Source organism: Pelodiscus sinensis, chromosome 3 (assembly GCF_052426305.1).
Source record: "Pelodiscus sinensis isolate ZL-2025 chromosome 3, ASM5242630v1, whole genome shotgun sequence".
NCBI lineage: Eukaryota > Metazoa > Chordata > Testudines > Trionychidae > Pelodiscus > Pelodiscus sinensis.
Window position 1 is genome coordinate 169,661,185 of NC_143054.1, and position 25,545 is coordinate 169,686,729.

The window sequence follows — 25,545 nt, forward strand, 5'->3', positions numbered from 1 at the left end:
TTAAAGGGGGAGCATTGTCTCGCCCTCCCCCCTCAACAACTCTGGCTGGTGGGGAGCTCTTCCCTCCTCCCCCCCCTTTTTTCCCTCAACAATTCTGGTGCGGCTCTTCGTGTTTTTTCTGCCGCTGTTTCGGCTCTCTTCGTTTAGTGGTTTGGCCTCTCCTGCCTTAGACAATAGACAGGCAGACTCATTTATGAAGTCACACTATTACAACAAAAAGTTCCGATGTAATTCAGAGTGCAGAAGGAATGCTTGACAGTTTTGAGTTTCATGCTTATCTGAAAAAATGCATTAGATGATGAGATTTGTGGTCAATCAAAATTGGGGAGAATATGTTCTAGCTGCTTTGGACAGATGTGTTAAAATAGTTAGCTAAATTAAACTCTGGGGACAGAAAAACAGCATAATATGTTGCAGTTGTACTTCTTGGTCTTCACTTCAAAGCATAAATGCAATATTCATTAAGCCTGTTCTTTGATTATGCAGTTAGCCCTCTCATTGCCCTTAAGTTTACCTTGGCGGGGACACTTGCAGTTAAATGGCACTGTGAAAATTACTGGAAAACATTAACATTAACTTGTTATTGTAAGCTGACATCATGCTGGGCTTGATGGGAAGTAAAATTTATAAATAGCCTTGTCTGTATGTGAAGGGTGAAAATCTGCTGAGGTTCAGCAATGGCTATTATAACGTGGTTCATTTATTTGCTACGGTTTAAATTTCATTAGGGGTTATCTCTGTTCCTAGTACCATGTTTTTCGTAATTGTAAAAGGTACACAGTACCAGGGGAAACAACCAGGAAACTCTATTGTCTAAAATTTTTTGTATGTTATTAATACTAAGGAAATACTGATGATGTTTTTGCCAAGTGTTTTTTGTAGTTCATTTTATGTTTTTATCCATTTTACTAAAATAAGTTTCCCCCACCTTTTTCAGTAGTGAGAGAGATATTCGCTTAAAAATGAAATAGGCTTAAAATGTAGCATGTTTTACACTTAGATATGTCTGTGGAAAAAATCCGTGTTCAATTCATGACTCAGACTTCCTCTGTGACCTTGGCAAATCACATATTCTGTTTGTGCTTCAATTCCCCATCTCCTCTCTCTCTCACACATTATCTATTTTTTCTTTTTAGATTATAAATTCATAATGGCAGGATTTTTTTCTGATTCTTTGTACAGAATCTAGTAAAGTGGGATCTCAGTTTTAGTTGGGGACTCTAGGAGCTAGTGTAATACAAATTAAAAATAATATACAATAGTAAACAATTGATCGGCAGCAGGTTTAAAGCAAACAAAAGACATCTTTCTTCATGCAGCATACAGTCAACCCATGGAACTTCTTGCCAGAGGATAGCGTGAAAAACAGGACTTTAATAGGGTTCCAAAAAAAGCTAGATACATTCATGGAGAATTGGCCCATCAATACTTATTAGACAGGATGGGTAGGAATGGTGTCCCCAGCTCTGTTTGTCAGAAGATGGAAATGGGTGATAGGAGAGAGATCACTTGATGATTATCTGTTCTGTTCACTCTCTCTGGGGCATCTGGCATTGGCCACTGTTGGAAGACAGGATCCTGGGCTAGATGAACCTTTGGTCTGACCCTGTATGGCTGTTTTTAAGATCTTACGTTCTTATACACATACCTGCACATGTATATGCATATAGATAATTTTTCTCACTACTTATCAACAAAAGGAACAAGATTTTTTATGTAGCAATTGTTATCCTTATATCCGTTTAAACTGCTTAAGATTTAAGGCGTTATATGGTTTTATGCTGCAAAAATTTCCAGATAATTTAATTTGGAGGGACAAGGTTATGGATATAGGAGTGGTAATCGGGGTTGTCAGGTGATTACATTGCCTGAAGGGTTTATAAGGCTATATATACATTTGTATACTGTATTTTGTTGTTGTGGGGGATCTGATGTGTGATTGGGTCTTGTGGGCTACAGAAATATAAATATGTAGTGCGATAATAGCAATAAATAATAGTATCTAGCTCTTAGTGTTTTTCACTGTACATGACAAAGTGCTTTTACAAAGGTGCTTGCATTTCTATCCCATTTTACAGATGGGGAAACTGAAGCATAAGGGTGGCTAAAATGGTTTGTCCGATGCCATGCAACAAGGTAGTGGCTGAGTTGGAACCAGAACCCAGGTCTTTTGAGTCCCAACCTGTTGTGCTATCTGTTAAGCATAACCATCTCCCCCAAAGAACACAGACATTTCAGCCACCAACTTGTATCTCTGAATTTAGCTTGCAGATTTAGCAATTAGTAGAAGCAGATACAGTTCCCTTCATCAGAGTGAGCAAATCTACTAGTGATATTAGAAGCACACTGTGGCTTTGGCTATGGGTGTTATATAACTGAAAGTTTCAATTTTCCTTTTCCCCCTTCTCTTTAAAAAATCCTAGTAAGTTATCCTGCAAAAAGTGTAGCTTCTGACAAGGGTGTATGTGCCCTGTCCCCTTTAAACAATCATGTTTACATGTGCACAGCCCCATTTATGTATCTGCCTGTTGTGTACCTGACCCTGCCTTTCATCAAACAGTTCTGGATCATTTGTCCTCAGATCTCCTTCCCCTCTTCTTATCAACCAACCAGTCAGGTTTCTGTGTACAATTCATAAGCTTTTCACTGTACTGCGCATAATCAGGGCTATCCCTAGGCTTGCACAAAATATGGAGGTGCATAGGGCACCTGAAAATTGGTGGCCCCAAATTATTGGGTGCCCTACACAGCTGTGTGTTTTTGTATGCCTGAAGATATGTCTCTGCTGGTTCCTTTCTTACCCCTCTCCACAGCTGCTCTCTTCTCTCCACTGCAGGGCTTCTCTCTGTCCCTCCCCTGGCTCCTACATGCTCCTCTGCCAGCAGCAGCCACCTAGGGACAGCTTCCTGCTGCCAGACTGGCTACAGAGAGGAGCCTCAGCGTCTGCAGCTCTGCTCTGGTCCCAGAGAAGTCCTTGAGCCTCACTAGAAGTTGCGTGAGGGGGGTGACTGAAGTATCGTGGTGGGAGAAGTAGCAGGGAAGCCCTGAGGCCCCAGTAGTAGCCACACCATGGGGTGCGAGAGGGAAGCCCCAGGCAGGAGCCACACTGGAGGAGGATGTCCCCGGTAGAAGCTGCATACAGGGCAGGGGGGATTCCCCATGCCCCTGGGAGAAGCTGCACAGGGGGGTGCTCAGGCGCATAGGGCTTCATAATTTGTAAGGATGACCCTGTGAATGTCTAAACGTTATCCTAAATCCCAACCTTTTTAAACATTAAAAAAGTTGACCAGATATATTTGGGAGTTCACTTGCCGGATGGTTGAACCAAAAATACCGAACCCCGCCCCCTTGAAAAAAAAAAAAACACTGGGGAAAAAATTCTGGTGGGGGGGGGCGGAAGGAAAGGGGGGCCAAAGTTGTTGAACAAAAAGAAAAAGGACTCCGAGACTTATTAAGCGTGCGCACACGCACACGCACACACACACAATTAAATAATAGAACAGCATCGCCCCTTTCAGAATGAGTCAGAGTAGGGATAGGAACTGGGGAACGGTTGAGCACTAAGACCCAGGGAAGGCATTGCTTCCCCTTGGTCTTTAGGCTTTTTGCTGACGGCCATTTTGTGTTGTTCAAGCCAGAACTTAGCTTCCCTGTGGAATCAGGTAAGCATGGGGTCGGGAGGCTGGGGGTTTTGGGGCCCACGGGGTGGGAGGCTGGGAGCTGGGCCCCAGTGCTAGTGTTGCCAGGTGTCCAGTATTTTTGCCTCCTGGCTGGGGAAAAAAATCAGAAAATACCGGACATTTTAGGTGTCTGGTATTTTCTGAATTTTTTTTACCTGACAGGAGGCAAAAATACTGGACTGTCCGGGTCAATACTGGACACCTGGCAACCCTATCTCTGCCCAAGTTTTGTATAGACTATGTTTTAAGAGCTGTGGCAGCAGCATCATGCAAACAAAAACGTCCACTGCACAGACAAGAAAAGAGTGAGTTGAATTAGGACTGTGCCACAAAATGAAAATTCAGTAGTGACCCTAGCTGGAAGCAATATATATCTATATTATACATAGATATAGATCTTGCTCATGGGACAGCACTAATGGACACGCATATACTTTTATTATTTTATTTTAATAGTAGGATAAGCAAGGAAAAATTTCTCCAGAGCCCAAATTTTAAAACTTCCTATTAAAAACATGAAGAGAAACCAAATATAAAAAATACAAGAGGTTTAAAACTAACTCTGCATCAGATTTCTTACTAATTGGTCACCTCCTTTTAGCGAAAAGCATAAATTTATGCTTAACGGTTTTCAGAACATATCAGTTATGTAGCCACCACAATATCCCTCCATAATTTTATAAAAGTATCTATTATTTGAGAAGGTTTCATTATTTTGTATAACAGATTCATCATTCTCAAACTAGTTGCTGTGCTTTGCTGACTTATTTTAAGAAGTTACTAGTTTTTATAGCTGTATCCCCTACTTAATTATAGGAATTTATATTTTAGATTTTTAGTTCAATTAATAGATTCAGCATCTTTTCTGGTTTATTAATTGTCAAAGCTATTCCTTTTCTTTTATTTAGCAAAATCTTATTATTTATTTCATCAGTGATATTTGAAAGAGGGATGATTAAAACTCCAGCATTTCATATGTTAATAAACAAAATAAATTTGCACGACTAAGTTCTGAAACACAGATTAAATCAAGTGGAAGCTATGGACAGAGTGCAAATGAATCGTCTCTTAACCATACCACTTCCCATTTGCCGTAAATAAAAAGAGTGAAATAATTGTATCGATACATATTTTCTCAAGATGAAAAAAGTATAGAATTTCCAACAGTAGCTCTTCAGTGATAACTTTGGAGACCATTCATTCAGGAACACAACAAATTTTGGAGAAGAAAAATCTAAGCATAGTTTGCGCTATGAGGATAAAGAAAATGTGAATAAATACCTGATTGGTTATGAAATCATCCTTGTGAAGTTGCAGGCTTTGGTGAAAGGCCCCGTGAGAAGGCGAGGGGAGTAGACTATGCACTGTTTTCGTAAAGATGAATTATCTGTTACCTTAGTTTTACCCATATAACTTTTTCTCAGATGTCCTTATAAATTAAACTGTATCACTTTGTTGGAAAGGCTTCATGCTCATGCCAAAATTTTGTTTTTGTTGATATAAATCATCCTGTTGGTATTTGTGCATGCTCCTCACAATAATATCTAATCATAAAATGTTACAATACTCTGCTACTAATCACTCAATAGTACAAATTCAGATGTACTGTCAATAGAGGCCTGCTCAGGCCTTGGTGGCATTTTCTTGTTTAAACTAGGCATTAACATGGTGCAATATAAATCAGGATGTGCTCCTGATATTAAAAAAAAATTACCCATGTTTAAGGATATTAGATTATATATAACCAGTCATAATATATCGCTTCATAAATGTGTTGATGATTATGATTAGACTGTCTTAAAAATAATTTACTTCTTAAAAACAACCCCAGAAATGTGGTGAACCTAACATGGCAAAAGGAAGGACTTCCAAGATATGGATTAGGGATGTACAATCCTGTTTAATTGGATAACTGGTTAAATCTATTGTTTCATCGGTTAACTGATTAAATGCAAGGAGGACTGGAGTGTCTTCTTTCCTACCCCCTGCCTGCTGCTAGTCTGGAATGGCATCCCCCAGTGTCCTTGCCAGAGCAGCCCCTGTTGGCGAGGTGCCTGGGCCTGCTGCAGACAGAGGCTGATCAGGACACTGGAGCAGCCCCTGCCTGAGGGGCACCCAGGCCCACTATGGGCAGGGGTTGTATCAGCCCCAACTGATTAACCTTAACCAGTAAGCCTCAACCATAACATAAGAACTTGGGGTCACCAAATCAGATTAATAGGTAGCAGGTTTAAAATAAACAAAAGGTAGTTTTTCTTTATGGAACTTGTTGCCAGAAGATGTTGTGAAGATCAGGACTTGAACAGGGTTCAAAAAAGAACTAGATACATTCAGGGAGGTTAGATCTATCATTACTTATTAGCCAATAATGGTGTCCCTAGCCTTTGTTTGTCAGAGGCTGCAAATGGCATCACTTGGTGATTACCTGTTCTGTTCACTTCCTCTGGAGCATGTGGCATTGGCCGCTGTTGGAAAACAGAATCTGGGCTAGATGGACCTTTGATCTGATCCAGTATGTTCATTCTTATCTTCTTAACCAGTTAAACATTCACTTCCCTAGTATGAATGGCACTTAGTAGATTTCGAGGTCAAGAAAAGTGTACTTTATTGGAACTAGTTACACTTCTGAGTGCATTAATACATGTAAGCTATGCGCGATACAATATAATGATGAAGAGCATTGGGTCTTTTTTCTTGGTACCTTGACCTCTTGAGCCATATACTTGCTCATCCATACTGTTATTTTCTATGCTTTCGCCATACTTTTAATATTATTCTTTTCTCCAATTTTTGGATATTTAAACAGGAACATGAATAAAAATATTTAATTTCCCCTTCAAATAAAATACATGGAAAATCATGTCTTCCTTCATCTTTCAGCATGTAAATGAATCCCTGGGTGTGTCTAGACTACATCCCTTTTCTCGAAAAAGGGATGTTAACTAGACACTTCAAAATTGCAAATGAAGCCGGGATTTAAATTTCCTGCGCTTCATTTGCATAATAGTGGCCACGGGTTTTTTTTCAACACAGGGCTTCGATAGAAAAACGGCGATCTTTCGAAAATAAACCCTTTTTTGAAAAATCCTGTAAACCTAATTTTTTGAGGAGTACAGGATCTTTTGAAAAAGGCTTTTATTTTCGAAAGATCCCCATCTAAACTGCTGTTTTTCTATCAAAAAGCCCCTCGTAGAAAAAACCGGGGCCACCATTATGCAAATGAAGCACAGGAAATTTAAATTCCAGCTTTATTTGCAATCATCCCCTGAGATATCAAAAAGTAACTTTCCACCGTTTTAGTTGTAACTTGTATAATTTTTGCATCTGCAGTCCATGTTTCTTTTCACCTTCATGGCAGAATCTATATTGGCCATAACTGAGAGGCAGAACGGAGGAGCAGAACAATTATTTGATTCAACAGGATATTGCCATGAAATTATGGGCCCAATCCACATACTTGCACCTTTTGTAGTTGTTTATACTTGTGCACATGTCATGTCAAGTGCTATCAGTAAGCATGTGAATGGAAAATTCTGATTCGTTGGTGTTTGCATATCCTTTCCGGAAAAGAACAATTACAGTGAAAAATCAGGATGGACCTCCCTAGTCTGGCACCCTCGAGACCTGATCTATCCCAAATGAGAGAATTTGCAGCCTTCCAGCTTAGACTACTGCCCCTCCCTGGGGAGCTCCCCAGCTTCTGTGGCCCTGTTTGTCCCCCGCCCCGCCAGGGCTCCCTGGGGACAGGACTCACCGGCTGCCCCACTTTGGCCACGCTCCAGGGAGGTGGCTCTCCAGCTGCCTTGCTTCTGCTATGCCCCACTGGGGCTCTCCAGGAATGGGTCTTGCCGGCTGCCCTGCTTCGGCCACGCTCCACGGAGCTCTCAGGGGATGGGGCTTGCCAACTGCCCCGCTGTTGCCCCACCTGGCCAGGGCTGTCTGGGGATGGGGCTCTCCAGTCCCACAGCTGCCCTGCCCAGTTGGGGCTCCCTGGGGACAGGGCTCCTAGTTGGCTAACACTGCTAGGTGCTGGACCAGAGGGTCCTGGATTTAGGAAATTCAACTTGTAGTAAGTTTTAAAAATAGATATATAACTTTATTATGTTTCTGCATTTTCTAGTAGAGTATACTTGAGGCTTTCAGTGCTGCCATATTCTGGGTGTAGCACAAAATAGAAATGAATTGTTCCTAGGTTTCTTTATAAATTTTTAACCCATTATTGTAGAAGTGAATATATTTATTTTGCTTCTGACTTGAATCTTATTTTTGCATCATATTTTTACCACATAAAAATCTAAATCTCTGTGTTTGCGTTGTACATTCACAGAATTGAATATGTTCTCTTATTTTCAAGCAGCAGATTGTGCCTGACCCATTACAACTCTGTGATCTTTGGCTAAGTGCAGTCTTTTTACTGTGCTGCCATTTTGCAAACACCTTTTTTTCCTCCTCTTGTTGCTTCAACCCCTACCCATTTAGTCTGTGCCACATTTTTCCAACCTTGGTATTTACGTAGTGTTTTATTTCAGCTAGTGAAACATCTGTATTTTTTCAGGGAGTTAAATAAATGATCTTTGTCGAAAATGTACAGTATAGGGTGATGTCAGTTTGCTTCTTTTTTTTTTTTTTTTTCTTCAAGAGCAGAACAGTCAGAGTATTGTTTCAGCCTCACAGTTCGGAATGTGAATATTTATACTGTATACTTAATTCATACAAACACAGCTAAGGGCATGCAGGCAGAAGCTTTTATGGCTTCAGGTCAAGTTGAGGGGAGAAAAGTCTAACCTTACTACTTCACTGAAAAATGTGTAATTATATTACTTGCAAACGTATGGTTAGAAAAATGATGTATGAGAAAGGGACTTTATGTGTGTGACTACATGTTAAAGATGGACAATATCATCAACATCCTTTTTTCTTTAAACAAAATATGCTTTCTCAGCATACATGCCTGTAGTTAAACAACATTTATTGTGAACATCAGAAAATGACAATTTGTTCTGTAAGATTAACACCAGCATTACAAAATGTCAATTTGCTTCTTTAAAAAAAAAAAAAAAGAAAGAGATAATGTGACACTATAGTTTAACTTCACAACTAAAAAGTTACATTGCGTTTTCAGTTCGGTGTATTGAGAATTAATTCGCTTACCAATGCAGCAGCACACCAAGCACATCTTAGGTTCAGAAATTGGCTAACATTTTATTAAACAATCAGATGATTTAAAATCATCAGATATTTTGTTAGTTTCATACAAGCGTTGATCCTTTTTTGAGATGCTTCAGTGCAATACTGATGTAACTAAAGCAAGTATAATCCAATGGTGAATCCATTCAGCATTTAAAAAAATGGGGGTCAAGAAGGTCTTCGGGCCACAGGTCCCATTACTATTCCAGGTCCCTCTCTGGATTCCTGTACTGAGTGAGTATCAGGAGGCATTGATCACCAAACTCCCATCACCGATCTACCATGTTATGCCAGTCTGCAAGGGCCTGAGACAGAGGCTCATGGGACAGATCATCTTGAGCCTGCCCTTCTTGCTGGTCACCAGACACCCAGAGACCTCCCCGTACTGGGTCCCTAGCTACCAAAGGAGATGCCTCAGACGCCAGCACTGAGCAGGATTCCCTATCTCTTGGCCAAGCTCTGGCCCTGGCAGCACTGCCCCCCTCCACAATACTGCTGCCATAGGAATGGCTGCAAAGGCAATGGCAAATGCCTTGGTTCCCTTGGAACTCAGGGAGGTTTACTCAATCTACTCACTAGGCACGCCCAACCTCAGGGATCTCAGAGTAGCCTTCAACCTTAGATTATTCCCCATCCCTACTCCAAAGGGCAAATCTTAGAGAAAGGCCTGACACTGAGCCAAGGCATCCTGGGAAGCCAACAGTCTGCCCTGGTAGAGGAGGAGATGGATGTGGTGGCACCCACAGGAGGCCATTACAAGCCCCTGCTGTTTGTACCTCAGGAGGATGCCAGCGCTCATCAAGAGCTCCTGAAGTGGGTAGCAGCTAACCTGGAGCTCCAGGCAGAGGAGCCAGTGAATGCACTCATCCATGTCTTGAGCTCCTGGACATCAGCTTGGGTGGCCCCTGCCTTTGTATGAAGGGGTCTGAAAGAACACCATAGCCCTGTGGCAGAAACCCTCCTTCCTCCTGCCCATCCTCAAAAGGGGTGAGAGGAAGGACTTTGTCCCAACCAAGGACTACAAACACTTCTAGTCCCATCCCATTCCTAACTCTCTGGTGATGGAAGCGGTCAACCAAAAGGAGGGACGGGGCAACTAGGGGCAGCACTCAAGAGCAAAAACTCAAAAAAACTGGACTCATTTGGTCAAAAGATGTATTTCTTGGCCAGTTCACAGTTGCGGGTGGCTAACAACCAGTCACTCCTTGACAGCTATGAGTTCCACATCTGGTGATCCGTGACTAATTTCAAGGAAAGAGTTCAAAGCTCTCCTGGAAGAGGGAACAGCAGCAGCCAGAGCAGCTTTACAGGCTGCTTCTGATGTGGCAGATTTAGCTGTGCACACAATGATGCCTACCGTCACTATGCATCAAGCATCCTAGTTGCTCCTCTCTGGTCTGTCGTGGGCATTGCAGCATTCTCTCCAGGACCTCCCTTTCAACAGCCATGCTTTGTTTGCTGCACAGACAGATTCAAAGTTACATGGGCTTAAGGACTCCTGGGCTTGTACGTTCCCACCCCAACTCAAAAGCGTTTTAAACCCTTGCACCCCACTAGTCAGGGTAGTCAACCCTGACAAGAGCCTCTTGCCAGAAAGAGCAAAGGATACAAGTGCAGCCTGAGCCAGTCCTTGTCTCACTGCATTGACCCAAGGGCAGACTGGCTTCTTGAATGACTTGATAGTGAGATTCCTGCAGGGCCTTGAGAGGCTCTTCTCTCAGGTTCAGGACCCTGTCCCAGAATGGAATGTCAGCCTAGTCCTCTCCCAGTTCCCTGGACATTCCTTTGAACCTCTCGGTTCTTGCTCTTTATACCACCAGTCCTGGAAGGTGGCATTCCTGTATATAGTTGTGGTCGCAGCTTATGTCAGCTTACATCAGGATGCCGGGACATCCAGATCTATCCATACCTTGTCGACTGGCTAGTCGAGGCCAGCTCGAAGTCCCAAGTCGAGCAAAATGTCAAAAGATGTCCTGTCCATGTGCAGATCCCTAGAGCTTCTTGTCAACAACGAAAAGTCTGTACTGGTACCGCACAGTGCATAGAATTCATTGGGAGCAGTACTTGAGTTGTGCAAGAGCCTTCCTTCTACTGGGTAGGTTCCAGGTACTATCAAGCCTCATCTCAATCTCCTGCTGTTTAACTTTGCATTTAATTTTAAAAGTATATAAAATATATATTTAAATGGAGTTCCCACTTTGCATAGTGGTTCAAATATGTTTATTTTTTGTTTGTTTTCTTATAAAATCCAAAATGTGACATGACAGCTTGTGCCATAAGGCAGACACAGAATGGAAGAGATGACTCCTTTGGTTAGAAATATTTAAGTTGATGGCTTTTATTTTTATATAAGTATATTTGGTAATGGATTATTTTATTGTTTAAAATGGAGCAAGTCTTTGCTTTTCAATCTGAGATGTGGAATGATTGTTCAGCCCTTTGGAGAAGAAGTGGACAAAAAGCTCTTTAAATTGTTCAAAGAATGCCCTTAAGATTCCTCTTAGGGGTTTATTGATCCTCTTGAGGCTTTATACAATCATTTGCTCTGACTGTAGCCTCCATATTTAGATCCCTTAGTTGCTAGCATAATACTTCAGTTCGTGAAATGATTTTCAGAATATTTCTGTGCTAAATGTACTCATTTATTTATTTCTGAAGGAATAAATCTGAGAATAAAATAGACTCAATGGTAATATTTCATCCTATAAAGGGAGAAAGGGTGGTATGGTTTAGAGCAGGGTTGGGCAAGAGTCTGTCAATGGGCCAGATCCAGCCTGCCTACCTCTTTTATCCGGAGATGCACGAGCAATTTCCACTGGTTCCGTCTAAGCAGGCAATGCGTTAGCAGCTGCAAGCCCTTTGAATAGAAGTAGTTGAAAGGGCTTGCAGCTCCCGGCCCCACAGCTAACACATTGCCTGGGAGCCTCCCGGGTGGTGCGAGCCCTTTCACTTGGTTCTCTTTAAAGGCCGTGTTCCTGCTGATACATTGCTAGGCAATGCCATAGCAGCCCTCGGCAGATGCAAGCCCTTTAAATAGTAGTATTTAAAAGGACTTGCACCTCTGTGGTGGCTCCCAAGGCCCCACCCCTTCTAGGGCAGCCCGCCACCACTTCAAAAATGTTTGTAGTGGCCCCTCTTCGGAAATTATTGCCCATCCCCGATTTAGAGTATGGAACTGAAAACATTAAAATGGATAGTATCAGAGGGGTAGCCGTGTTAGTCTGAATCTGCAAAAGCGACGAGGAGTCCTGTGGCACCTTATAGACTAACTGAAGTGTAGGAGCATAAGCTTTCGTGGGCAAAGACCCACTTCGTCAGATGCATGTAGTGGAAATTTCCAGAGGCAGGTATAAATATGCAGGCCAGGATCAGGCTGGAGATAACGAGGTAGATCCAATCAAGGAGGATGAGGCCCACTTCTAGCAGCTGATCTGGAGCTGTTGTTGTTCTTAAGTAGAAAGATGGCTACTTTGACAGCCACGCTTGTACAATAGAATTTCAAAAACTGGTTAGAATGGGAGACAGCTGATATAAAATTATATAAAATCTGGATGCAATGTTTATTGCTTGCCTTATCAGGGACAATGTCTGAATGCTCATGCATAAATTGTCATTATTATTTTACAATTCAGGATGTCAATTACACAAGTATTTTTGCTTATTCCCAATATGTTGCTGTTTGTTACAGTAACAATATTATATAATATGATTTTTACATTTCGTAAATCCTCTTCTGGTTGATAATTTCTTATGTACATTCCATGACCAACATTTTGTAGCTAAGACAGTATCTTTTCTTACCAATATCATCTATGTATATTTAATTTCTAATTTAAAAATACAAGTTGAACCTCTAAAATCTGTGACTCTCTGGTCAGGCAGAGATATTGCTGGATCAAAGAACCCTGGCTGCCCAGGTTCAGAAGTGCAGCCCGAGCTGGGCTGGTGGTGGGAAGTGCATCTCCAGTGGGGGAGGCACAGTGGGGAACGCAGCCCTGGCTAGGGCTGGTGGCAAGGAGTGCAGCCGTAGCTGAGGCTAGAGGCAGTGGAGCCAGTGGCCAGGAGCGCAGCCCACTGAGGCTAGGGCTGGCGAGTGGGGAGTGCAGCTCCGGCTGGGGCTGTGCAGTCCCAGCCAGGATTGGAGGCAGTGGGGCTGGCCCCTGTTCGGGGCTGGCATAGTGGGGGATGCAGCCCTAGCAGTGCTGGCAGGGTGGGAAGCATTGCCCCAGACAGGAGCAGAGCCCTACACCTGGGTAGGGAGCCTTGACCTCCCCTTGTGCAGCAAACTGTGGTTCAGGACCACTTAGGTCCAAGGATTCCAGACGAGAGGTTCGACCTGTACCTTGATTTGTCGAGAAGAATTAAACTCTTAACAGCTTTCACTGAGTATTTATTAGGGTCATCAAAAATCAGTTTCAGATCCTAAAATAGTTTTCATCATGATTCTATGCTCAAACGGATGTTTATTATAATGGAAGAAATACATTCTAAAATAGACATATGTTTATTCTCATTTTATAATTTAATATCGTTTAGTCAATTGACTAGGGATCCAAATGCTGTCTTTTCAAAGTCCTAAATAAAGAGATTTTGTTTTGTGTAGTTTTGTATAGTTTTTGTTGTTGTTCTTAAGTAGAAAGATGGCTACTTTGACAGCCACACTTGTACAATAGAATTTCAAAAACTGGTTAGAATGGGAGATAGCTGAACTACAATTCATTTGCATTTTAAACACTACCAATTTAGGACTAAATAAGGATGTCAACTGGTTAATGTATTACAAGGGGAATATCCCTTCTATGGATATTAACATCTCCACACCAAAATCTGTGAATAACCCACTTCCACCCTAAATTGATTAGTTTCATGAACACAAGCAGTTTCTCTCTTTTACATACTGTAAATTAGCATATATAACCCACGCACATGTATTACCCGCACCCATGCATATCCTGCGTTTTTTCCTGATTGTGTTAAAAAAGTCTTAGACAACCCCTGCATATGTATAGCCCTCAGAAGATGAACAGCACCTGTAGTGAAGTGTTAATGAACCTCAGCTGATGACACTGAGCAGTAAGTATGCTACAACCTTTATTGCTGGTATATAACCCCTTTGAATTACACTGTTTTACCATTCATTTATTCCTTTAGTAGTTTTAACTTGTACTGAATTTTTAAAAGGTATTTTAAACTTAAAACTTTTTAAACAGGCCTAAGCGCAAATCCTACACAGCCAATTTTAAATGTGTGTTGTGACATATGCAAAGGACAGTGGAAACAGAGTGGCAGGGAAAAAATACTATATCAACAAAAAGTCTGTTCAGGAGAGGAGAAAAGAAGAAGCAGAGCTTGAGAAATTATATCCTAGGAAAAGAGCGCGATGTGCAAAGAAAGCCGAATGGCCAGTTCTGGAAGAAAACCTGTTGAAGTGGGTTCGTGCACATAAAGAGGACAAATGGGCGGTGTCAACGGTAGCCATACAGCTCAAGGCTCGACTTATGGCTATGGAACAGAAAATCTATGGTTTTAGGGGAGGCTTGGGAAATCGGGTGTTCAAATTTATACGGAGAAACAATCTGTCAGTTCGCACACAGATATCTGCTGGCCAATGGCTTCCTGACGGATGGGAAAAGAAAATGGATGATTTTAAAACTTTTGTACATAAAAAAATTCACCAGCTGGGCTTGAAACTTAGCAACGTTATTAACATGGATGAGGTGCCCATGTCATTTGATATACCTGCTACTTGGTCTGTTGCAGAAACTGGATCAAAAACGGTTTGTGTAGCAACCACTGGTCATGAACGCACCTGTTTTACTGTAGTGTTGGCATGCACGGCAAATGGTGATAAACAGGGCTCAACAAATAATGCAATCTACTCTATGGCGAGTAGATTACAACCCGGAAGAGCCAGGTTCGGGCAATCTGTGCATGCGCAAAACGATCTGCGCATGCGCAGATCGCCGGACAACGTGGCTTACGAGCGGGGCTCGCCGCGGTTCGGCGAACCCTGTTTAAAACCAATGGTGATTTTTAAGAGGATAACTTAGAGAAAAACTGCCGGCCTGGCATTTGTGTGGTTTGTAACAAAAAGGGCTGGATGAACACAGATGTTATGAAGACATGGGCAGAAAGCTGCTTTTGTGCATGAAAAGGTGGGTTTTTTAAATCCTAAATCTCTGCTGGTTTTAGATTCCTTGGCCACCCACAAAGAAACTTCAGTTCAGAAACACATAAATGCCGTGGGTGCACATATCGCCATAATTCCAGGTGGACTGATGTGCAAGTTGCAACCACTTGATGTGGCTGTCAACCACCCATTCAAGTGCTTCATCCAAGAGGAATGGGATAATAGGATGACAAATGGGGAACACACATTCACTCCGGCAGGTCGACAGTGCCGTGCAACATACGTGGAAGTTTGCAAATGGGTTTTGGCTGCTTGGGACAGAATAAAACCGGCTACTATTTGCAGTGGGTTCCATAAATGTGAAATTCTTCCCGACATTGACTCTTCTAGCTCTGAATCAGACTATGACAGCGATTCTGATTCGGCACCACAGACTTCAACTGTCACTGAAGCTTGCCTAGCCTTGGTTATGGATTTAATGGATGTTTTTCAAGACAATGACTGTGACGAAAGTTTTGACAGTTTTGAAAACTCAGACGCTGAGGAGGATGCTGGTGGTGCTGATTCTAGTAATCAGAATGAATGAACTTATGCATTTTGTGACAATGCGAGGATGGCTTTTTTAAATGGTTTTACCATATATTTATTCTTTTAGTAGTTGCACAGTAAAATTCTAACTTTTAATGTATTTTAATATCACTGCCTCTATTATTTAATTAAAATACGCTGCTTTTATCAAGTAAGAGTCAGTCTTATCTTCCTGTACTTCCAGGAAAAAAAAAACCTTTATAACATGCGGATGACTATAGCTCGTGGGGAGACGGGGATGGGGGAGGGGTTGTAAAACTTTGCATAACTCGTGGGTTATACATGCTAAAACACAGTACTCATTCTTCTGTAACTTCCACTCCAGTTCATCTGATGCAGTGGATTTTATCCACAAAAATTTATGCCCTAATAAATCGGTTAGTTTCTAAGGTGCCACAGGACTCCTTGTTGTTTTTGCAGATACAGACGATCACAGCTACCACTCTGAGACTACAATAGCTGACGTTCTAAGAAAAGAAGTACAGTAAAAAGTATGAACAAATCTATTAATAGGCAGAACAATGTTTCAACATTGGGTATAGAACTTAGAGATTCCTCTGTGGACATCTCATGGCAGGTCTGGAGCCTATATCTTTTTTTATATATTTATAATCCAAGTAAAATAAACATGTAGTTGATAGCCACCAATTAATTAGTATAATTACTACAAAAATTGAAACTGGTTTATTATACAATGTTTATATAAAACCTGTAGATTCAAATATAGAATGTTTAACACAAATGTCATTAATACATATACTATTTCATTGAGGTGAAAGGGTTAAAATAATTTTAAAAGTGATTGTACTTATTCTGATTAAGTTAATGAAAAGTTAGAAGCTGCATTAAGAGGGACTAATTCTAAGTAATATCCATTTGTAGAATAAGATAAGCATGCTTGGGTTTGCTGCCATCTCTAGACTGATAGGATCATTTTGAGTGAATGCAAAACTGCTGGTGTCAAGAAATATGTTTTACATTGTTTTGCTCTGTTTTCAGGTTTCTGTTTGCTCAGTTTTCAGGTTTTTTAAGATGTTTTGTTAGTTATAAGTTTATTATGATTATTGTATAATTGTCTTTTCATTTTGTATTGTGAAAAGTGCACATAATAGAAGAGTAGATTGAGGATGTAACTTGGCCATTATCTAAAACTAGCACGTTTTTCTGCATATATACTATAGGATCATTCTGTTAGTGGCAGTTTTCTTCTACAGGATTATTTTGAAGAAGGATAAAAGCTAGGAGATGAGAAGTCAAAAAAATATTTTCATAACAGTCTGCAACTTTTTTTTTCTTTTTCTATTTAGGTATTTCACTTGTTGGGGTCCTACTTGGAATCTAAACACCGGAATAATTCAGACCTTCAGCAGGCGCTAGTTGACATCATCACTTTTGTAAGAGCCAAAGTGTGGTTGGCTAAGAGGTATGTTCAAAGATCATATATGCAAGAAGTTATAAAAGACTACTAATAAATACACTGGCGGATTGGAGAGGGTTATTTTTGTGTTTGTTTTTGCAAGCCTATTGATATAATTCTGCAGAAATAAACAGAAATTTGAGTCCTATACACTGTTTTTTGCTTTATCAATCTCTTCTGCATGTATGAAAGAGTTGACTATCATTTATATACCATAAAGATACAGAAATCAAAATGTAAACAATCATCTCAAATACTTGGTGAACAATCCTTTCTTATAGATTACACGAGGGGAAAAAGAACAAGGACCTTTTGAAGAGAGTATGAACATGGTGGTTATGATAAAATTACAGTAATGTACGGTATGCTCAGTAGCATGGCAATACTTTTCTTATTTTCAGTCTCCTCACAAAAGAATGTAAAAAAAGACACAGCATGCAGCTGCTGGATCTTTTACAGTGACCACCCAAAAATGAACAATGCAGGACAGTTCTTCAGGTTTGCTGCAGAAGAACATTGAGAGAGCCTACAAGCCAGCATAAAGCAAAAAAGAAAATAGTATGTTATTACAAAGTTTCTCTGGGTAAATGTGTGGTATAGGCAGTCCCCGACTTACGCGGATCCGACTTACGTCGGATGCGCACTTACGAACGGGGCTTTTCTCGCCCCAGAGCTCACGGGGGCCGGGTCGCCGCCCGTGTCCTCCGGGGCGAGAAAAGCTTCTCCCGGTCTCCCTGGTCTGCTAGTGGGGGGGTCCAGTGGCTTTGCTGGACCCCTCCAGTAGACCAGGGGGACAGGAGCAAAGCCGCCCAAGCAGCGGAGGTCCCGCTGCCTGGGCGGCTTTGCTTCCGGGCAAACGAGCAAAGCCGCCCAGGCGGCGGCTTTGCTCGGGTGTCCCTGGTCTGCTGGGGGGGTCCAGCGGCTTTGCTAGACCCCCCCAGCAGACCAGGGAGACAGGAGCAAAGCCGCCCGGGCAGCGGGGTCCCTCCGCCTGTGCGGCTTTGCTCGGGTCTCCCTGGTCTGCTGGGGGGGAGGGGGCGCAGCTAGTGCGCCCCCCCGCCCCAGCAGACCAGGCTTTTGTTGCGGGACGCCTCGGGTAGAGCAGGTGGGGTGCTGCCGGGTTGGTCCTATGGGAACCTACCGGGCAGCGCCCCAGCTGTTCTGTCCCAGGCTCCAGATTCAGCAGCTGTTGAAACTGATCAGGCTGATCCCAGGAAGCTGGGGGCAGAGCAACTCTGCCTCTGGCTTCCTGTAGTCAGCCCCTGGTCAGTTTCAGTGGCAGCAGCTGAATCTGGAGCCAGTTCCGACTTACATACAAATTCAACTTAAGAACAAACCTATAGTCCCTATCTTGTACAGAGAAGAGCGAAAGGAATGATTAAAGGGTACAGAGAAGAGCGACAAGAATGATTAAAGGTTTAGAGAACATGACCTATGAAGCCAGGCTTCATGAACTGGGCTTGTTTAGTTTGGAAAAAAGAAGATTAAGGGGGGACATGATAGCGGTTTTCAAATATCTAAAAGGGTGTCACAAGGAGGAAGGCGAAAATTTGTTCCTCTTGGTTTCTGAGGACAGGACAAGGAGTAATGGGCTTAAAGTGCAGCAGGGGAGGTTTAGATTGGACATTAGGAAAAAATTCCTAACTGTCAGGGTGGTCAAATATTGGAATAAATTGCCAAGGGAGGTGGTGCACTCTCCCTCTCTGGAGATATTTAAGAACAGGTTAGATAGACATCTGTCAGGGATGGTGTAGACAGAGCTAGATCCTGCCTTGAGGGCGGGGGGCTGGACTCGATGACCTCTCGAGGTCCCTTCCAGTCCTATTATTCTATGATTGTATGATTGTACGTAACCCGGGGACTACCTGTATTACAAAACTGTACATGCATCCTGTTGACCAAAGTCTGCAGAAAGCTGCCTGCCTAAAATAAACTAAGTGTGAATCCCACCCTGACAAAAGAGACTTTGTGTATGTCCTATTTATATTTATTCATAGTATTTTAAATGGGTTACATGCTCCCATACTGTCTTCATAATGGGCCCATTTTATAAATGAAAAGCTCTCTCCTTATACCTAGACAGAACAAAAGCATTTAGAAAGTCTCCACATCTTTTTCTTTCTACCACTGCATGATGGAGGAGCAAGGCCATCTCTAAGCAAAGGTTATTGAAATGGATTTAAGACTGTATCCTCCTCTGTTACCAAGTGAATGTTATCCCTGCTCCATTGTCAGCCAAAGCTTATTCCGCCAGAGTACTCTTGGCCTCCACAGCATTCCTTAACAATTTGCTCATAATAGACATTTGCAGAGCTGCCACCAGAGCTTCTGTCTCAACTGTTACCAAGCACTGTGCCCTAGAATGGCATTTTGCTGACAGCACTCAGTTCACATGCTCAGTCCTAGCCACTGTCCATAAAGTCACTCGATGGCCCCTCCCTCCTTTGAGGGATACTGCACTGCAGTCACCTAACCGAAGCTCCCACAAGGACACTTCTCGAAGAAGAGAACTTATGCAGGAACAAACAATGAAGAAACAGAAAGGAGTTAAGAGTTTAAAATAACAACATTTGATGGCTGTTCAGAATGTGCACATCTTGACTCCACTGGTTCCCGTTTTTAAGTTAATATGTAATTTGACCCTTAGGAATCAAGTCTCCAAAACCCTATAAAGGAATTTGAAAGCTTTGTTCCAGGTTTTAAAATACCAATTTAGATATACAAGTAAACTTACAGACTCATGAAAGCTGGCTTTAAATTTTATGCACACAGCTGTTTTATTTATAGATATTGGCTACCTACTCATATGAAATTGCCATTTGTCCTCTGAATTTGATTAGAAAAATATTTTACTCAATTTTAATTAAATTAGATATTGGTAAAATATTAGAAGTAGTGTACTAGTTTAGTTCTTGTTCTGCTCAGTATTATTGGAACAGTTACTTCACAGTGAACAAAAATAGCAAGTGCAAAGCAAATTACTTATTTTGAAAATACCTACTTTCATTGAGAGGAAAAAGTTCAAAACTAATATTAAATAAATGATTGCAAACCATTTTCAACTTTACATGCAGGATCCCTTGTTTATGTAATTTACATATGAAACAAAAACATTACTTAATATAGGGTCTCTTTATGCGGTTCTACAGGGGATCCTGTATGATGAACATGAGCAGCAGGTACCCTAGGTAGGGGAAGGCATTGCCTTTGCAAACCGCTAGCTTGGCCCTGCCCACATTCTGCCCCCAGAACACCTACTGTAGGCATATTTGGAGGCAGTGTTGCTGCCTCTGAGTGCTCACTGCCCGTCCCATGCTCCGGGGCCGGGAAGGCTGGGGCTGCGCCAGCAGCTTCCCTTTGCTCCAGGACCGGGGAGGATGGGGCTGTGCCACCCTTCTTCCCTCTGCCAGAAAGCGGGGGAGGTCATGCTCTCCCATCTCCCCATGGTTCAGGGGCGGAGGGGACGCAGCTTGGCTCGTGTGGGAGATGGGGCCTTAGCAGAAGGGGTGGGTGACCGTGGGGACTTGCCTTCCCAGGAAGCTGCATGAATATGCTCTTGAAGAGTTTCCTTTGAATTAGGGCTGTCAAGCGATTTTAAAAATTAATTGCAATTAATCGCGTGCACCTCCCCTTTGAAATGCCGCAGCGGCATTTCAATGGGTCAGTGCTGCGTGGTGCTGGGGATCAGCTGGAGTCCCCAGCCTACCCCATGCTCCATGCAGTGCTGCCCCGGGGAAGTGCTGCCGTGGTGTTTCCAAGGGGCAGCACATTAGGAGCCTGGGATCAACTGGGGACTCCAGCTGATCTCCGGCTCCGCTGTTACAAAGCCCCTTTGAAGCACCAGAGCAGCACTTCAAGGGGGCTCTGCAACATGGAGCTATGGATCAGCTGGGGACTCCAGCTGATCCCCAGCTCCACTTGCGCTGCCCCTTTGAAGTCCTGGAGCGGCACTTCAAAGCATCAGCGCAGCATTAATGCCTGCAATTAATGCGTTAAAAAAATTAACGCGTTAATCTTGTCCTGAGTTAATCGAAGGCGTTAACACAAGTCAATTGACAGCCCTACTTTGAATTGTTTCATTGGAGAGAGAGTCTGCAAAAGATAGTACTACTAATAATATGCTTATGGTGCTATATATAGTCTTGTCATTAGTAACTCAAGAAGGAAAAAGCATTGGTTCAAATCTTTCCACCTTGCTCTGATAGAAATAAAGCCAAATGATGGACTTTCCTATTTCTTTGCTCTCTTCCACAGGAAATGAGAGAGAGGGTGACCTTGCTTTTAACTCAGTCATATCTCTTTTTTTTTTTTAAAAAAGGAAATAAATCAGTAATACAAAGATGTCTAGTTTCAGCATTTTAAGCCAGGTACTGTTGATACAATTAAGCACCTGGTCCAGTGAGCATGGAAAGTGCTTGACTTAAAGACTGCTGGTTTCTTCCAATAAATACCTATTCATTTGGTATCAGCTTTTGCAATTCAGGACAAGCCAACCAATGACTACCTTATATTGAGCATAACTTACTATAAAAGGTGAAGCAAGTTTTGTTTAAAACAAATATTTGCAGAGTTCCAAACTGAGAGGAACTAAGATTAATTTCATCTTATATAAATCTAGTCTACAATCACTACTGCATTGGGGAGGTAAACACAGAATGAAAATCAAAGGGGTTCCAACATTATTTTGCATTCCAAAGCCAGCTGGGTGAAAATGCAATATTGCACATTAAGATTCTAAACCTAGCAATTCTGATTTACATTCACACAGGGGGGCATATTTTGTAAGGATATATTTCCTGGTTCAGTTACCAATCAGTTTCTTGCTTTAAACAAGTCACTTATTGTTATCTAAATGATATATTATTATTATAACCGCTCACCTTTGACCTGTTCATAGATATTTGAATCTGAGCCCATACAGATAAAAGAAATATTTAGTTTTATTTACGGTTTCTCTTAAAACGTTCCCTGTATTTCAGAAACTCACGAAAGGTTTATTTTTTGCCAATGACTTCAGCTCTTCCTAATTTTATATTCACATACCAGAATTAAAAATGCATATACAACCTAGACTCAGACTGTTTCCCCAGTGATTTGTTCAGCCTTAATGGTATAAAACTGGCCAGTCATTTAACACTTATTTATAGGGTCTAACCCAGGGAGGTAGATGTTTGTGTTTGGTATGGATGGTGATGTCTGTGATTAGCTAGAGTGGCCTTTATTGATCTGTGTCTTCTCTTTTCTTCCTCATCAGATTAAATGAATATTCCTGTTTGAGTGATATCCCACATTTACCGAGTTTCTGGAGACCTCCAGAGACTTTTACCATTCAAAAGCCCACAATATCTCTTGACTTCTAATAGGCATCCTGTTTAGATGTTAATTGGCACAGAGAGGGGGCGAATCCAGTTTTCAAGAAGTAATTGTGACTAATTTCAAACTGTCTTTATGAAATATTAAACTACATTAGCCAATCTTGAAATCAATGTCAAGTGACAGCCCTATGAATTCTATTTATCTCCTACATGGACAGCTGAATTTTTCAGCAGTTACATGATTATATAATTAAACACATTTTAACATCCCTACTTATCACTTTATTATTTTCCAGATGTTTGCAAATGGATTCCTTAATGACTTGCTCCATTTCCTGGCAGACAAGTAAAGACTGGTCTGTAGTTTCCTGGGTTGTCCTTTCTTCCCTTTTTATAGATGGGCACTACATTGGCTCTTTTCCAATTTTCTAGAATGTTTCCTGAATTTCACTGACTTTTCAAAGAAGACTTTTAAATCATACAAGATGTGTGTCAGTGATGTATTTCACAATAGGCCATCCAGCTACTGGGTGCTGGATGGCCTATTGTGAAGTCAGTTTCAGCATTAAGCTCGACACTGAGAGTCTGTAACACCCAGAAAAATAGTGGAATTTTTCACCTAGATTTTGTTTTTCTGCTAGCTTGTAGAGCTAGGAATTTCACTCAATTAACCAAAGCACTGAAACAAACCAACAGCAAATATGTTTGGTTCTCCCTAAGCTATTTTGAAATCAGAAAATATACAAACACTTTTATATGAAACTGATGTCATTTTTCCTTAAAAGATTGTCAGACATGTTCTTAGAAACATTGAATAGAAATTGAACATTTCCTTTGGGTAAAAACCATGTATAAAAAGTGGGTGTCTGACACAATTTTAGCTCTCATGGGGTACATCTACACAATAGCATGTACCTTGAAATAAGTTGAACTACGTAAATTGCATAGTTTTTTTCAAAAAAGCTTATTTTGAAATTTGGCGCTGTCCACAAATAAATTGCTATTTCGAAATAAATTGCTATTCCGGCAATTTCCTTAATCCTCATGCAACGAGGTTTACAGGAAGCTGGAATGAGAAGCCCATTATTTCAAATGTATTTTTTGAATGTATTTCAAATGTTATCCCGAAATAGCACTGCTGTGTAGATGTACCCACGGCGATCTCTGTGATGCAGTTGGAAGCCTACCATTCATCCCATTTTAATTCAACTATCTCCCAGCCATTGTCCTCTTCTCTCCAGATAACTGGATGGGACTGTTTTGAACCCATTACTTCGCTTCTTATTATGTTCTGGAGGCTTTCAATTGAGTCATTTTCTTTTCTCATGCATTGAGCGTGCCATCTCTGAAAGGCTCCTAGTTCCTGCCAAACCAGTGTGTGAAAATTGAGAACATTGACACAATGCCAAGAACTGAAACTTGGCTGTGTAAATATTTGGATTTTGCAAAATCCGTGTGTGTAGAAGCTATTTTTTAACAACTTTTAAAAACAGACATAACTGTATTAAAATTCTAATGGCTTCCTATGGGCATTATTCTTAATAATATGCATCTTTGCTGTAGGCAGGTCTTTGCACTCTAACTCTGCAATGTGTTTTGGTTGCTCTGCGCTATTTCAATTTTCTGGCTCACATGGAGAAAATATCTATGTGCTGAAAGATGTATAACAATTCATGAGTTTCTATATGTGGACTGTACTTGTATTACAGATTGTAAAAACCTACTCATAAATATGTAGCTAGGAAAATCATGCTAGCTTTGCAATGCTAGCATGCTCTGAAGGAGCCATTAAAGCATTGTATTGATTCATCTGTTAATGAATGTTGCTATAGAACAATACAGAATTTACTGCATTTAGATTACTTATTATCTCAAAAAGTATATTAGATTCAGGACTCTCTGTAGATGTAGTGGGATCCAGCACCTTTGGACACAGCTCAAAAGTACCATGTCCTAAATTAAAACTTCATGATTAAAAAATGTGGGCTTTATTTGGCCTTTTCAAACTTGTCTTTCCATTCTGTGGGTTGATTTTCTTAAAGGAAACTAATTATAATATAATTGTCTCTACAAAAAGGGATTCTGCCAATACCTCCCAATATCAGAGATCTCCCCTGAGATGTGGGAGACCCAGGTTCAGTTTCTCCTTTGCCTAATGTGGGAGAAGGGATTTGCAGGAGAGTCAATGGGCCAGAGAGAGAGAGAGAAAAAAAACTGACTATAGCCTTGTGGTTTGGTTACTCGCCTTGGAGATGGGAGACTCTCATTCAAATCCCTCTATTTAATTATGTATATACAGCCAAATAGCCAAATAGAAGGAAAAGAGAAGGACTGGTGCAGATTATCCTGCAGCCCAGTGGCTTAGGGTACTCTTCTGCAGTAGACGAGATTTAGTTCAAATCTCATCTCCATGTCAGGTAGAGGATGGAATTGAACCCAAGGCTTCCGCATTCTAGATAAGTGCCTTAAGGTGTGGGTTAAAAGTTAGATGGGATCTTGCTACTGCTTTTTTTATTTCCACTGGTAGAGACTTGGGTTTATTATTATAATGATGAGTGGAATACAAAACAGAGGGTGGCAACCACATACGACCTGTTGCATCTCTTGCTAGTCATGTAGAAGAGACTTTCTCTTTTTTTTTTTTTTAATTGGAGTGGGAAGATTAATTTAAGGGGGAAATAGCTCCTGTAAGTTCACATTGGCTCTCCTAAAAAGAAAAGGACTAGGAATTTTCCTTCTTTATTCAGCCGACAGTTTTTTTTTAATGTATAATATCTTATATCACAGCATAGGAATAATATATGTAGCATGGAATATTTACAGACCAGAAAGGTCAATGTATATTAGGTTATATATGTTTATAACCAGTGCTATTTTTGTTAAAAATAAAAATTAAATTAAATTTAAAAAATGGTGCCGGTACTCCAGGGGAAAAATTGAGCAATAAAAAAAAACCCGGGGTTGGACATTTGCATACGGAGGTGCCGGTATGCTCCGTTTTTCCAGGTAAGCTCTGACTGGAGGTAATGGGGCAGTACCATCGCAAAAAAAGCACTGTTTATAACCAAGTTCCCCTCTGTAGGAGTTTGTTACAATGCCTGGGTTTTCCATTTGCATGAGGGACTGCCTCCTCTCTAGTCCAATACAGCTGCAAAATCTTTATCCAAAGACCTAAAACAAATTTTCCATTTTCATATTATGGTTGTGTATATACCCTGTAAACTTGCA

The 25,545-nt window shown here is 41.3% G+C and overlaps 1 protein-coding gene across 3 annotated transcripts in view; it reads left to right on the top strand.

Moving 5' to 3' along the window:
* Positions 1-25,545, top strand: part of THADA (THADA armadillo repeat containing) — a 281,980-nt gene that overhangs the window by 178,541 nt on the left and 77,894 nt on the right. For all 3 annotated transcript variants that reach the window (XM_075925431.2, XM_075925430.2, XM_089777509.1), the window contains one exon: positions 16,893-17,008. In XM_075925431.2, the coding sequence (XP_075781546.2) occupies positions 16,893-17,008 (116 nt within the window). The remainder of the gene's footprint in view (positions 1-16,892; positions 17,009-25,545) is intronic.